At 35.1% G+C, this 16860-nt stretch overlaps 2 protein-coding genes across 3 annotated transcripts in view; one reads left to right on the top strand and one right to left on the bottom strand.

The window, feature by feature from the left end:
- Window positions 1–6264: 6264 nt before the first annotated feature.
- LOC110459855 lies at window positions 6265–9926 on the top strand. Its single transcript, XM_021512314.1, has 2 exons — window positions 6265–7671; window positions 7766–9926. The coding sequence occupies exons 1-2, from the start codon at window positions 6450–6452 to the stop codon at window positions 7789–7791; spliced, it is 1248 nt and encodes a 415-aa protein (XP_021367989.1). The 5' UTR covers window positions 6265–6449; the 3' UTR covers window positions 7792–9926.
- Window positions 9927–10159: 233 nt separating this feature from the next.
- LOC110459854 (solute carrier family 46 member 3-like) overlaps window positions 10160–16860 on the bottom strand; it is a 9483-nt gene continuing 2782 nt past the window's right edge. For both annotated transcript variants that reach the window (XM_021512312.1, XM_021512313.1), the window contains exons 2-5: window positions 14363–15476; window positions 12894–12977; window positions 12133–12289; window positions 10160–11145 (exon numbers count right to left, since the gene is read on the bottom strand). In XM_021512312.1, the coding sequence (XP_021367987.1) occupies window positions 11043–11145; window positions 12133–12289; window positions 12894–12977; window positions 14363–15443 (1425 nt within the window). In that variant the 5' untranslated portion in view covers window positions 15444–15476 and the 3' untranslated portion in view covers window positions 10160–11042. The remainder of the gene's footprint in view (window positions 11146–12132; window positions 12290–12893; window positions 12978–14362; window positions 15477–16860) is intronic.

The following is a 16860-nucleotide window of genomic DNA, read 5'->3' as shown; positions in this document are numbered from 1 at the left end:
GTCCCTGAATATCTCTGTCCCGGATGTGGCTGCTCGAAGCCTGTTGAACAATTTAGCAGCAATTTAGAACTGATTTTAAAATCAACAATCATCCTTTTTCTCCACTGGGTATGCCACCCAAGAAAAAAAAGGAAAACCTTCAAGGAAGGCACAGAAGAAGGATGGGGGAAAAAAGCAGCGTCGACAGTCGTCTGTTCCAGATCAAGTCGAGTTGGGCCTATCTGATTATGCCGGCGCAGACAACCATGCGGCGAACCTCGTGGATGACAGGGGCGACCCAATAATATTCCCGGAAAGTTCAACAGTGTCTGTCCGGACTGGGCTAGAACAACTCAGGAAATCAGCTTTGTCTACTGGTGGTAAGGCGGGGAAATTGAACTCTGGCTCAAGTGTTGGATTGAGTGTTGGGTCATTCAAATACAGCCATATCCGGTTGAAGTGGCCAGTATGTTTAACCCAGTCGGTGGTCACGTGCCACACAAAATTAAGGAAAACATTTGGAACGGTAAATACATTGATTTTTGGCTGCTAGTAAAAACCGGGGATGAATTGGTACAGCACGCGTCTGATTATGATGGCGATTTGGTGGTAAAAGTAAGTTGTTTAACCGTTGTCAAACAAAAAGGCAAACTTATAACTAATATTCATAACTGGCCAAAAGCCTTTATTTTCTGTATGAGCATTGTGCTAGAAAAATGGCCAGATAAAGCTCAAGGACGTATCAAGTACATGCATGATATCCGTCTTGCCGCTGACCGTGGTTCTGGTCTCGGGTGGGCAAAGTATGACGAGCAATACAGACTCTGGAAAGTTAGGCACCCTCACACATCTTTGGGGGTCTTGGATCATGAACTTTGGCTAATGTTTGTGTCCGCAAGTCAGAATCAGTCATATAATCAAAGTCAAAGGTCCCATGGCCAGTATTCTAAAGGTCAAAGGGGGGTAACTCCCACTAACAAGGATCAACATTTTCTAAAAGGGGATAAACCAGTCAGCTGCGCCTTTGATAAGGGTGAGAAATTGCGTTTCGGCTCCATGTGCCGCTTTAGTCACACCTGTTCAAAATGTGGCAGTACCCATCCGGGTGCAAGGTGTACCAAATAGATTAAAATCTGAGGACGATTTACATTTATTGTCTCCTTTATTAATTTTGCCAAAACACCCATTAAAGTGAACATGACGGAACATTCTCTGAGAAATTATCCTTTACAAGACATAACACAGGAGGTAGTAAGGGAATTTAAATTTGGGTTCAAACTCCAGTATAGTGGCCCATGGGTCCCAATTTGTCTAACAATCTTGAAAGTGTAAAGGAGGCCCCGGAAGTGCTGAGAGGGAAACTTCAAAAAGATTTATCTCTGGGGCGTATAGCTGGGCCATTTCACTCCCCACCATTTCCAACATCCCGTATTTCTCCCTTGGGTCTGGTTCCTAAAAAGGTCAATGATTTTAGTCTGCCTTTAGGCTACTACCCATTTAGCCGGCGAATTTTGACCAGTTAGGTTTTTGTTTTGAGGATAATTTCTACTTTGACAAATGCCTCCCCATGGGGGCCTCAATTAGTTGTGCTTTATTTGAGAAATTTGCCACAGCCCTTCATTTGTTTAGTACTTCAAGGAGTCATGATTCCAATATTTTGCATAGATGACTTCTTAATGGGTTGGGGAAGGGGAAACAATTCAGAACAGTGTACTCATTCCTTGAAAACATTTCAAGACTCTTGTGCGTTATGGGGTGTTCCCTTGGCACAGGAGAAAACTGTGGGCCCTACACAGGTACTCACATTTTTGGGTATTGAGTTTGATACTATTCTATTGCAAATGCAGCTCCCTGCTGATAAATTAAATCAATAAAGGGCTGGTTTGGTCAATGTAATGGGTAAGGTGAAAGTTAACTTCAGGGACTTGCAGTCTTTAATCGGATCATTGAATTTTACTTGCCAAGTGGTGGTCCCTGGCAGTCCTTTTTCCCGCAGTCTAATTGACGCAACAATTTCAGCTAAAAAAACTCATCACAAGATTAGGTTTACCCGAGGGATGCGTGAGGATCTAAAGTTGTGGTATGTATTCCTGTCAGATTATAATGGGGTTACCTTAATGCTTCATCGTTTCTGGACATCGACACGATATTACAGATGTATACCGATAGCGCTGGGGGTCTACACGGGGGTTCCGGCGCATATTTCCAAGATCATTGGGCGCAGGGGTGTTGGCCAAGAGAATGGAACATTCATCAGGGTATTTTAATTGATATTAAATTCCAGGAACTATTCCTAGTTGATGTTGCACTCAATTTATGGGGTAATTTTCTGAGAAATAAGAAAATTGTATTTCATGTAGACAATCAGGATGTTGTCGTTATTATAAATAAAAAATCGTCAAAATCCCCTCGTGTTATGGTTCTAGTAAGGAAATTGGTTTTAATGTCCCTAAAACTCAATATTTTAATGAAAGCTGAGCACATTCCTGGTAGAGATAATGTAATCGCTGACTCTCTCTCCCGTTGTGATTGGCAGCGCTTCATGAGAGTGGCTCCCAAAGCGGACCAGCATCCAACACCAATACCAGACCATCTATGGGCGATCTAGAGAGTAGATAAAGAGCTTCATCTTTGTCGAAAAGATGGAGTCCATCTGTCTTGACTTGGCAACCAGATATACCTCAATAATTTACGTGTTTTTTTTAATATTTCCTTTCATCTGGTCAGCACATCTTCCCACCCGCTGATGCCTCCTCCTCTCGGCATTAATTGTGACCTAGGGAGTCCACTCCCTTAGCCCATAAAAATATTTTTAACACTATAATGTGTGCACAGGGTAATTTTCCAAGTTGTTTAGGTTAGCCTGACAGTCATTTAAACATATCATTCTAATATGTAGCCGTGAGTGGGTTTAGTGGCCCCCTCAAGTGGCGGATGGATGACAGGCTTATTTCAAAGGTTGATATTTCTTTATCATATATCAGCTCATATATGAGAAGTACACCTACACTGTGATACCACAGGGTAGGCAATGGTAGACCATCTCATGTAAACCGGAATGGTCAGTTCTTTACTGTATACCAGTTCGAGCTATTTTGTCCCCAGAATAAACCGGGGACATGTGTTTTAAATTTGGGTAATAATACCAATTATAATATAGTGGCCCATGTATTGTAGAAATCACATCTAGTTTACTCTATTTGTGGGTTTACATATAGAGACTGGCAGTGTTACCACTGGGTCACTAGTCACTAACATGCAAGTTTAAATTTCGGCGGTTAGTTTTAGTCTGTCAGTCACCGAAAAAATGGGGGCTGNCTGTTTGTGTTATTTTGTTATGAATCTTTAACTTATTAGAATTAGAACTGTTTTTATTGCCTCCTATATCTATTTATATGTATATATACATACATTTATTTTATAATTCTTATAAATTATTTAATTTTGAGTAAGGGCTTGTGTGTGTGTGGGTGTGTGTGAATGCATATTTATCATGTGTGTATGTGAGGGTGTATGTGTGTATGTGAGGGTGTATGTGTGTTTGTGAGGGTGTATGTGTGTAGTGTGTTATGGAGTGTGGTCCGAGTGTACGAACATATATATATGATTTGCAAAGAAAGTATATTATAAGTTTCCAAATGTCATCAAATAATGTTTCTTTTCTTTCTTATATTTGTAACTTGGTTAAATGTTCTAGCCTATATGTTTGTAAATGTATATGTGTGTGTCTTGTTGAGCTATGTATTAAATTTATTCTTTTGTCCATATATACCAGATAGGAGAAGACTTATATAGGCTAAGCCTATTGTCTCATCCAATTGTACAATTTTTTGTCCAATAAAATTTGTTGAAATCAAATTTCTTTGATCGTTGCCTACTGTTCATAACTCCATAAGGACTGCGCACTTGACGCTCTCCTTTAGAGTGTTTTTGTTAGTGTTTTGTGATAAAAGTGCGGATTATAATGTATTTCTTATATTCCCTCAACCGAACAGAATATTAGATTTAAGATTAGTGGTGATTTTCCATTAAAAGATTGTAAAGTAAAACTTGCGGTAAAAAAGAACCGCTGATTTGTAGTCCTGTAGATGTACTGGTGTAATAATGGTACAACGCATATGATTCATAAAGAAATAGTGTTCCTTCCATTCCCCTCATGTTTTAGTTGAAGCAATATAAAAATTGTATGTTTTTGCTGTTAAAAATATCAATTAACATTATTTGTGAAAAGTGTTCCGGGAACATACCTTATGGATAAGTCCTCCTTCTCATCATTATTCATGCATAGAATTATTAGATTTTTGTATTTAGTGATGACATGTCAGTCGATTCAAAATCAAGTGTTGTTAGCTCTTCTTTTAGAATACAAACCTCTGTCTTTATAACATTCTTGGTGGAGCAGGAAACTCTTTTTGAACCAATGCCAATAGACCCTGTTTACAAATTTCTAAAGAGTTTTCCCTTTTTTGCGATCCTCTCGATCCTGAATTGTCGTTTTGCCATAATTCAACTCTATCCACTTCGTCAAGTCTGTTAAACACGTCAGTATATCCGAGAATCATAGAGTAAAATATACAAAAAATGGCATTATTATCTTTTAAAGATACAATTCCGTACGTACGTGTTACCACTGAGCTTTACGATAGGTGAAACGTTTCCAAGTATTCAATTGTGAACTTTCCCTTATTTAAGAGTAACATCCCCGCTACCCATTTTCGATGTTGATATATCCAATTGATTCTGAAATCGAAAACTTGCAAAACAACATGAGTTCTGTGATAAACTTGTTTTATTTTTTCATTTCCTTCGAAAGAACTTCTTTATTATCGACCATATATATGCTAAAATATATTCAGTTTAAAAAAAAACATGGGTAGATCTGTACAGTATTAGCGCTTTCCTCATCAATCTTCAAACGCTTTACACATAGCTACACATTGATACTTGTTATGACGTCATTAATTAAGATATATATATACTGTGACACTGTGAATTTGGACTTGACATTGGATATTACATTGTGATAACCGTTATCGATTACTAGAAATGCGAAGTAAGGAAACACGCATTTAACATTTAAGTATTGGATGCAGAATTACAAAGAATAAACATTTTACTCCACCATATGGCCATTTCGTACTCAGAACTCATAATTGGTACTTCGGGCGTTCTAAAACAAATGTAAAAGTAAATCTATTTTTAACATTAAAAATGTAAAGGTTTTGGCTACAATTGATAATTTATTCTAAAACTAGGGTTCCATGTGCTCCGTGCCAGAATAAATTTAATGTACAAGGTTATGGCCAAATCGAGCCAGATAGTCCACCAGCAGTAACAACTGACCTTGTTACGTAAACACATTTACTGCAAATATGAAGTAAGGGCGCATCCATTTCAAAATGAGTTTTTCGGTGTAAAAAGTCAAAAAATAAATAAACATCCCATTGTGCCTTAAAGACTTTTTTGTATATTTTGGACTCATCAGGGCCTTAAATTTATCTGATTTCTGGTCGGTCAATATCTTAGTAGTAAATGTCTCTAATGGATGGACAACTTGACAAACGACAAAGTTATGCCCGTCTTTTAACGTATATGTTACCCACATGATGTTTCTTCAGTATGCCATAGCTGTCCTAAATAGGTCAGAATTGTCCTAGTATGTCCTAATTCTCTAAAATATCATACCAAATATACCAAGTATAGCATACCTGTCCTAATGATGCCATTCATGTCCGAATTATAACAGTTTTAACATATCGGTCCTTATTATGTCCTAGAGTCCTGAAAACCTCGTACCTGATGGTCACGATCAAATCCAAAATTTCTTCATGAACCTTGGGACGGGCAGTCAAGGCGTTTCACAAAGCTATATCAAATCACAACTACATTTGTCTGTGACTTACTAATAAAAATTTGGAAACAATCTAGTCACATTATACAAAACTTAAAGACATTTTCTCCACATTTTGTTGTTTTTTAAATTAAAAATTAAAAAAACAACAACAAAAAACCGCAATATTTTCCGCAGGCCATTGACATGAGTCCAGTTTGCACCTTCTTAAAAGGCTGCTAAAAATAGCCACAAATTAATACATCACATGACCCTGTCACCTAAAAAAAACATCGCTATGACTTTCATAAATTCCAAAGTTTAAGTGGTTTTTTTTACATGTACAAATTTAAATTCTGAAATAAAAAACCACCAAAAACTGATAATTATAAACAGAACCCTGTAATTTTTGCAGAAGTGTTAAATGATAACAACAGTCGCTGCTTAATGTTGAATGCTTTTATTCAAATGTATATTAAACATACACTAAACACATCACCAATGTTTAATTTAACGACCTTGACTGCGTTAATGTACATCTATGCTTGCCCAGCCTCCAAATTATTGTATGTAACGTTATGTACTCGCTATATCATGTGTCCTTTTCACGTTCACGTCACAGTGTTTTTTATAACGATATATGACAATGGTTAAAACAGTAATAGGCATATCACGTGATGGGACATGTAGGAACATTAGGGGTTGTATGACTAATTCAACCGTGTACTATTATGTACATATCGTGTATAAATGTTCCCTGAATACACACAATCTGAAAAACTTACTTTTTTTTCTCTATGTGACAAGTATTTTATTAATCAGCTGTAATGATATTGAGTTAAACCCAGGTCCTCTGCGTAACCTAGAAATTTCTCATCTCAATATAAGATCCTTAAGAAACAAGACAGATATTGTTGAAACCGAATTAAATAAAAGTGATATTATCTGCCTAACCGAAACACACCTCACCCCTGAAATACCTAATACTGAACTAATAATTCCATGTTACTCTGAAAATCTTTATAGGCTGGATAGAAAAACTGGTCCTGGTGGTGGGGTCTTAATCTATCACAAAAATAACATTTTCACCAAAAGACGACATGATCTTGAACATGATGAAGTTGAAATGATATGGGTGGAAATTCACATTGAGTCGCACAAGTTTCTTCTGGCTTGTCTATATAGACCAGAATCACCAGTTAGATATTGGGAAATCTTAGATTCAGTCATTGAAAAAGCTGTGAACACTAACTTAGATATAGTGATCACTGGTGATATTAATATCAATATGTTAAATCTTCAACCCCACTCGCACCTTGGTAGACTAATAACAAAATTTAATCTTTCTAATTTTATCACAGACCCCACTCGTATCACTCCAACTTCATCAACTTCAATTGATATTGTCTTTTCCAACAACAGAAATATAGTTAAAAATGCATCTGTGCTTCCTCCTATATGTAGTGACCATTCTCTGATACAATTTAACATTTCCTATGCAGTTTTTAAAAAACAAACCTATCGAAAGAAAATTCTTATTTATCAAGATGCAGATTATGATCAGATGAATAGATGTATTTTAGAAAAAGATTGGGAAAACCTTATCAATATACATGATACAAATGAATTTAACAATATTTTATGTGATACAATAAAGCACTTAATTAATGAATCTATACCCACTAAATATGTAACAATTAGACCAAATGATAAAAAATGGATGACTAATGATATTAGACTACATATAAGACAACGAAATAGGGCTCATAGGAAAGCAAAATCTAGTAATTCGGCTTTTCACTGGGAAAATTATAGAAAAAAAAGAAATGAAACCATTAGTAGAATACGTGATGCCAAGAAAAAGTATGTTGAAAATTTACAAAAATCATTAACCGACAAAACTATTCCCCCTAACAAGTGGTGGAAAATTGCACGAAATGTCCTTAATATAAACAACAAATCTACTTCTATTCCCCCACTAACACACAATAATTCATTTATTCAACATCCATTTGACAAAGCTGAATGCTTAAATAAATACTTTGCATCAATATCTACCACTTCTGAAAATACTGAACCTATACCTGAAACTACTAATGATTTTCCTAATTCCATAAATGATATTGTTATAACCCAACAGGATGTTAAAGATCAGCTATTTCTTTTGAATGTTAATAAACCTGCTGGACCAGATGATATGATTCCCAGAATAATCAAACAATTACATCCATCTATTCTCTTTCCTCTAACTCTTCTATTTAACAAAACACTTGAAACTGGTATTATCCCCCTCAGCTGGAAGATGGCTAATATTAACGCTATTTATAAAGGTAAAGGATTAGTTAATGAGGTGTCTAATTACAGACCAATCTCTGTTACTTCATGTTTTAGTAAAATGTTAGAAAAAATCGTTTTCAAATATCTATATAATTACCTCAGTACATATAAAATCATTACAAAACACCAGTCTGGCTTTACACCTAAAGATTCAACTGTAAATCAATTATTGTCTATTTACCATACCATTGTTAATTGCCTAGATCAAAATAAAGAAATCAGAATTATATTCTGTGACATAAGCAAGGCTTTTGATAGAGTTTGGCACAATGGTCTGCTTTACAAGTTGGAATCATATGGTGTTAAAGGTAATCTTTTAAATTGGTTTCGTAACTTTTTATCAGACAGAAAGCAGAGAGTACTAACTGAAGGTTATACATCAACCTTTGACCCTGTTCAAGCAGGGGTTCCACAAGGCTCAGTCCTCGGTCCGTTATTGTTTTTAATATATATAAATGATATTGTTGATTGTGTTTCCAGTAAAATTAAATTATTTGCAGATGACACCTCTCTCTATGGTATATGTGATAATAATCCCATTGAATTGGCACAAAATCTTTCCAATGACTTGAGTAATATTAAGCTGTGGGCCACTAAATGGGACATTAAATTTAATCCTTCTAAAACTGAATCTGTAATTTTCTCAAGGAAAACTAATAAGAATCATCCTATTGTTAATTTTTATGACGCACCAATTGTTGAAAGCAAAACACATACACATCTGGGCCTTACACTTAGTGATGATGCCAAATGGAACCAACACATATCTAATATATATGAAAAAGCATTTAAAAGAATAAATATCTTAAGGTTACTAAAAAATAAAATTGATAGAAAATCCTTGACAACCTTATATATATCCTACATAAGACCAGTTATTGAATATGCAGATGTTGTGTGGGACAATTGCACACTAGCTCAAAAAAAACTATTAGAATCAATACAATTAGAGGCTGCAAGATTAATTACAGGTTTACGTAGAGGGACATCACATGATAAATTATACAAGGAATTAGGATGGGAAACTTTGAGCTGCAGAAGAAATAAACATAAACTAATTTTAATGTATAGAATAATGAATAATGAAACCCCAGATTACCTAAGAGAAATTATTCAACCATATATTCATGATGAAACCCTTGACAGATATCCCCTCCGAACAAACAGATTATTTGATCCCCCTTTATGTCGTACTGTAAAATATTTTGAAAGTTTTTTTCCGTCCATGCTAAATGAAATGAATAGACTTGCCCCAGATATTACTAGCATCCAATCTACCACACAGTTAAAAAGGTTACTAACTACAAAGCAATATATGAAATCTGAAACAAATGATGTTTTTAAATACTTTGGCAATCGTGATGTAAACATTATACTTTGCCAATTAAGAAATAATGCTAGTAATCTAAATTATGATCGTTATAAAGATCACTTAATTGAATCTCCAATGTGTGAGTGTAACGGATCTTTCGAAACTGCTGCACATTATTTTTCTGAATGTAATCAATATAATAATATTCGCCAGACTCTCCAACGGAGTTTGAATCATCACACTCACAATCATCTGTGTATAAATGTCCTAATAAATGGTTGTAATAGTTGTAATGATTTACAAAATAGAGATATCTTATCTCATGTATCAAACTTTATATCACAATCAAAAAGATTTTCATTAATATAATATTTGACTTACCCTTACTATTTTTTGGAACATAGTTATACATTCTTACATTCTAATATATTATTATTAATTTTTTTTCATTTTTTTTCATTATTTTTATTTTCATTCAAGTTATATGTATAAAAAACTTTATACCTCCCACAGTGAACTACAACGATATAGTAGTACAAGATATATCTAATGTAATATAATATGGAATTAATTAGATACTTTATTCTACCTTTGATAATTACTAATTTAGCTGGTATATACACCTATTGAATGAAATTGACTCTGGGCAGCTTAGATGTTGTTGTTTTTTTGGGGTTTTTTGTTTTTTTTGTGTGTATTTTTGTGGTTTTTTTGTGTTTTTTTCTTGTGTTTTTTATGTTTTCTATTTTCTTCTTCTTTTTTAAGCTTACATCAAGATATGGAGTAACTCCTTTCAATTTAACTAAAGAATTACTACTTTACTTACAGGAGTTGGTGTCGCCCTACTTACAAATTATATATCTATTTGCTGAAATTGGCTTTTGATCCTTAACAGTGTGTGATGGCTAGTGTGTTATACATATGGACTGTATGGCCTGTATCTGTTGAGGGAATAAATCCAATATCACCAAATATTTATACCCAACAGTTTACCTTATATGAATACCAGTAACTCATTGTCAGATACTTGATACTATTCACTGAAGATAATAGTCTAGTAAATATCTCAAATTAAATATCCCTAGTGAAAGGGTTACTATATCTCAAGAATACTGAACAAGTCTGTTTACATCAAGGAGTTACTTCCCCTTATCCCAAACATCATATCAATGTACAAATATATGTCTGTGTTTCTTACCACCTGGTGTCACTTTAAGGAGAGGACTTAGATAGGCTATGCCTGATGTCTGATCCTATTGACTATTGCTCATATTGTCAATAAAATTTGTTGAAATTGAAATTGACCTTGACTGCGTTCATACTGTGTTATATATTACCTTTCAAGAACAATCTAATATGACATCGACATAAGAAAAGCTACAGTTTGAGGTTATATCACAGACAGAAAGACACCAGCCCTGATTATAAATTTCAAGTCTCCTTCGTCACGTCCGTTTCCACTGTCTGTGTGTGGCAGTCAGTCATGTCGTTTCATAATTCGGGTTTCCTTTTTGAGAACATAATTAATATGAACTGCTAGATTAATGTTGATGCAACATGTGCTTCCACTTAATAAAACTATCCTCAGTTTTCCACGTCCGCCTCGACTACCTGGGTACCAGTAATGTCTTTGGTCACCTCAGCTAACGGTGCTGTCTTCGACATTCCAGATGTTATACGATAAACCCTGGAATACAGTAATAAAAAAATCGCCTTGTTATTAAATTGATACATTTTTGCGTGTTGCCCATTTTACGAATATTTAAAATGTAGAAATGATTCTCACTGTGTAGTACACACAGAACAGTTCCCGGAACTGTTTAGGAGAACGACAGTTATCCCAGGTGTTGCATACGAGGTGATTTGTTAGGACTTGAAACACTGGGCAAGCCACAAAAGTTGATGCTCAAACTCTGTAATTGATCCACGAGACCAACATTTTTTTCTGTGTTATAGAGGACGCGTAATGGATGGTACCACTTGTTCAGGGAACGCTAACAGAATAGTTGGCAGCGTAATAATAAATCAGGTCCCATGAAGAAACCTGGAGTATTTGCTCAAACTAACTTTCCAGTAAATGTGAGAGAATATGGAACTTGATATTAGGCAAGGAAGAATACTGTAAAATATTATATCTTTTAGCTTATTTCATATTTCGGCTTATTACTTACCAAATATATGAATGGAAATTTAGAAGATCACATTCCAATTGAACTAAGCACTGAATTTTGATCCGAGATTAATATCAATTTGATAAATACAGTGTTTGGCTTTACCCAGATTTATATAGAACTTCATAATGCTTTCCTCTGTCGTAGTTCAATTTGAAAAATAAAGTCTCACGAGACTTCATGATCATGGCATACATTTAATTTAAGAAGAACAGATACCATGTTTAAAGGAACTTACTTCAAGATTATTGTGTATTAGACTATCGAGAAACAGTACCATGAACAGGAAAACTCATATCGACACTTGATGGAATTGATGGAATTTATCAAGATACGATACCGAAACGGTACCATGGATTGACAAATCTACACGATAGAGTTTTGTCAAGCAAAACCATCATACTTACAAATACAAAATGTTACAAAAACATGAGACAACATTGAAGTTGGTTACAGGAAAACCAGGTATAGAATAAACATTAACAGGGACCCTGTATACTTACAGTAATAGACATGTGGTTAGAAACGATAGACCGGCAAATACCAGGAAGACGAAACCCCGCATGGTGCCAACAGTAGCTATGTAGATGGCCGACGCCCCTAAATTTGCTCCCAGACTTGATGCTATTTCCACCACGGCTATTCCCGCGAATAGAGCACCTAGAATGGAAAAGGTATGATACCTACGATGACAAATAATGTGATGTTTAAATATGCAGAACGTTTAGTACAAATAATCAGATAGACAGAATTCTACTGACATTTACTTTCATATATTGTGGCATAAATGTATTCCGATGAAATGAAATATATCTGCTTCGAAACATATATATTTTTCATATTTCAACATATAATTGTAGTTGATAAACTATATAAAAACCGTCTTGGTCACTTCACTTCATTTTTTTTCGATTGCAATCAACATGAATAAGAAAGTCGATTACCATTACGCTCGTTATCTATAGATGGTATTATAAACTTATATTAGCTATTCAATGATATTCCAAATTTGTCTCTGGGAGAAAACATTCATGTATTTAAACTATTTCTCTCTTTTTCTTACTCTCTTTCTTTTTTTCGTCTTTTTCACTCTCATTAATGATTTGTGTAAATTTTATTGTTAATGTTGCCAGGTACATTATGTAAAATATTTCCGGGAAAAGGCTTCATTAGTTGCGATATCTTGTCTCTAATCCCATTGCAAATAGGAATAAAATGTGTTTAAAACAATTGATATAATCTAGGATTGTCATGAACCAAATACCTTGTCCGTCCGCCGGCGTCAGTTTGGATAACATTGATCTGATCATTGGGAATACTAACACACTGATGAATCCTATGACAGGAACTGAAAAATAACAGACATTAGAAACACTAGAGAAGATAAAAGAAAGTTAGGACATACTGTAAGAACTAAATATATGCTTTTTAGAGTTATCACTTAAGGCTACGAACGACTAGGTCTTGTAAACAAGGCATGAACGAATTGATGTCAAAAGTCGACCCAACCTAATTTTCTTGTAATTCAAATTACAGATCTGAGTGTATCACTTTTTGCCTATTCTTGCTGGAGCACCTAAAAACTCTATGGAATATGTCTAGTATTTAACTCTGCACGTTAGAAAAGGTCAAAACACACCTTCTGTCACAAATCCCCAGGTCAATATGGACAGAGCAAAACACACCTTCTGTCACAAATCCCCAGGTCAATATGAACAGAGCAACCAGTGCAAGGGTTAAAATAGGGTCTTAATGGGAAATATCATAACAACAAATTTGTTGATTAAAATCTAACAGAAATATTGCATTACAAATGTAACAAATGCATACATAGAAAATCAAATGAAAGGGTATTTATAAAATGTATGTAGCTACAGGCAAGCTCCAGTGTACCGGGCACTGATTCTTACTATACGCTCATAAAAACCGGCTACAAAAAAAAAAGAAACTAATTTTGCATATTTTGAAAATGTGACCGACGTTTACGATTAATCAGACGTTTAATCTTTGCAACTGTTTGTCAAATAAAGTGATCAATAACATCATTTATTGTTTTAAGATACCGTGCCGCTAACCTTTTTTCTTATTACCGTAACTTTAAGAATGATATAATTTTACATAATGTCATGCTTGCGCAGAAACGTACGCTGTAACGGCGACGTCCATGCTAAAACGTGGTCGACCAGTCAGGCAAACAGAATAGGCGAGAAAAGAAATCAGCAGTGAAAGTAAACATCGGTGATGTCTTTGACCGATGGAGTTGTTAGGCTTTTAGTTTACAGAGAACTTAATCGACTAAGAGTAACACTCAGCACGTTCATTGGTTGAACATTATCACTGATCCAGGAGAAGACATAGTCGCCACTCGTTGGATTCCGCTCCTATTACATCTCATGATTTATGGCTGCAACCCTAATTTTGGTATACAATGTTATGACTTCAATCTTTACCAAAGTTTTATGGCAGTTAACGGCACAATAACTTTAAAAGGGAAATATATATTGAAAATTAATACGATCAATTATTATGCACGTGCCGGTACGTTTATAACTCGATAGAAGCGGTGTACACTAAAATAGTGATGATATGCGAACGTAAGCGGATTTGGGACCTTTTTGATTTCCTTTGTATTACAGATTGAACATATTCTCGTTCACCAAATTTCTCATCGTCTAATATCTGGTACAGTGTAATTATTACAACATTCAGTTGTGTGAATTAATTCGTTCTTACCTACGAACAGCGTCAAGTCATTCACGGCAAATGCCTCCACAATATAAGCTGCCATGCCAGAAATACCGCTGAACATGGCGATGACTTCCTCAACGAAACACATTTGAAGAACTTTGATAACGGACATACCTAAAATCATGCTGACAGAATAAGAAATTGCTGAGAAATATCCAACTTTGACAGATGTCCAACAAAACGGTGCATTTAGCTGGTAAAGTATTTCTATTGGTTGTTTGCCTAAAAGAGAAATCGACGCGAACATAAAAGAAATTATTCCAATTACATATTTGTACCTCATAGGAGATGCTTGGAAATAAAAAGTAAATGCTGCACGTGAATTTTCAAGATTTGATTTTCTTGATACAGAAATATGAGGAGAACGTGAAGGTGGCAGAAACAACACAACCACCAACACGGAACCGGCTGCCACTGCGCCTGCGCATATATTTGAATAGAAGTAGCCAACACCCTCAATAATGAAACCGGAAACTAACCCAGATATCGCTGCACCTATTCCTATTGAAGCTTCAAGAAGAGTTATCATCAGGGTTCGCTGCTTCCCAGGACTTGTTACATCCGAAATGTAAGCAAAACCAATAGACAGAGCACCATATATACCACCCCCTAAACTATACAGCGTGCTGCTGATTAAGAAATAATAAACGTCTATCTCAAAATAAATGATAGGACTAGAAACACAAATAGAAAGAAATGTTAACGATGTCGTAAAGATTAGAATCCTTGTCCTTCCAAACCGGTCTCCGAGACCGCCCATGACCCCTGTGATTATGAGAGCGGGTACAGCCTCAGCCACTTTTGTGTAAATATTCAGTTGTGAGACAGCCCTCTGTGCTGCCGTCCTCTCGCGGTACGCCTCTGTTGACGTGTTTACATTGCAGGAGGATCCATCCGAGGTTGAAAGATTTGAATTCGGATACATGTGCGTCAGCATGTACTGAAAAGTATATTGGGACGTCACCAGTGATGAAAATATTATGCTAAATAAAAGAAACATAAGCACTATTCCGAGGATTCCGTGAGACCATCTCAAGGTGCCATACTGAGATTGATGCTTCTCCATGATGTAGTTTTGCTTAAGCTGCTGATGTTATGTCTACAATGAAAATTCAAAACAGTTATTATACAAAACATATAACTACTGATTGCGAGTGTACATATTTAAAGTTCAAAAAGATTAGGTAGTGTCAAACCAAAGTATGAAATACAGTAGTGTTCATTCTAAGTATGAGATACTGCAGCCAAGCGTTAAATATATGTATGAGGGAAAGAAGCTAAGCGTTACATTTAAGTATGAGATATAGTAACTAAGCATACAATCAAATATGAGATACAGTAGTGAAGCGTTAATTTTCTTCTTCTAAATGTGAGTTACAGTAGTTAAGTGTTGAATATAAGTGAACGGTACAGTAGGTAAGAGTTAAGGGTAAGGTACAGTAGCTAAGTGTTCAATCTAAGTGAGAGGTACAGTAGGTAAGAGTTAAGGGTAAGGTACAGTAGCTAAATATTCAATCTAAGTTGTAGGTACAGTAGATACTAAACATTAAACTGAAATATGTTGTTTATTCGTTAAGCATGAAACAAAATTGTGAGTTACATTAGCTTAGTATTAAACATTAAACTTAGTTTTGTGGTACAGTAACTGTCCGTTAAACCTACACGTATATCTGGTATATTAACTAAGCATTAAAGGTAAGTAACTTAGTGTTAAACCTTTATGTAAATGTAATGAAAACTGGCTGAGTATAACATGTACGTGTAATGTATAGCATGTAAGCATTACACCTCAGTGTGGGGTAAAGAAGCTAAGTATAAATCGTAGGTGTGAGGTAGAGTAGATCGGCATTAAACTTCATTGTCTTGTACAGCAGTTATGTGTAAGGTAAAGTCAATGAGCATCAAACCTCAGAATCGAATGGCAGCTAAGTATAAGTCTGTGTTGATTATTCAGTTGCTAAGCATCAAAAGAAAGTTTGTAGTACAGTAACTGTCTGGTAACCTACATGTATGTGTATGGTATAGTGTAACATGGTAAAGTACTAAGCATCAGTTTGCGGTTCAATAACTAAGCGTAAAATACTAGTATAATGTACAGTAGCTAAGCATCAAACTTAAGTGTGAAATATAGTAGCTTAGAATTATACTCGTGAGGTATAGTAACTAAGCATTAAACTTAAGTGTGAAATATAGTAGGTTAGAATTATACTCTATCGTGATGTAAAGTAGCTAAGCATCAAACTTGAGTGTGAAATATAGTAGGTTAGAATTATACTCTATCGTGAGGTTTGGTAACTAAGCATCAAACTTAAGTGTGAAATATAGTAGGTTAGAATTATACTCTATCGTGAGGTATAGTAGCTAAGCATCAAACTTACGTGTGAAATATAGTAGCTTAGAATTATACTCGTGAGGTATAGTAACTAAGCATTAAACTTAAGTGTGAAATATAGTAGCTTAGAATTATACTCTATCGTGATGTA

This window comes from Mizuhopecten yessoensis, unplaced genomic scaffold, assembly GCF_002113885.1.
Source record: "Mizuhopecten yessoensis strain PY_sf001 unplaced genomic scaffold, ASM211388v2 scaffold10237, whole genome shotgun sequence".
Lineage (NCBI taxonomy): Eukaryota > Metazoa > Mollusca > Bivalvia > Pectinida > Pectinidae > Mizuhopecten > Mizuhopecten yessoensis.
The sequence above is the reverse complement of the archived record's forward strand: the minus strand, read 5'-3'. Positions and strand labels throughout refer to the sequence as shown.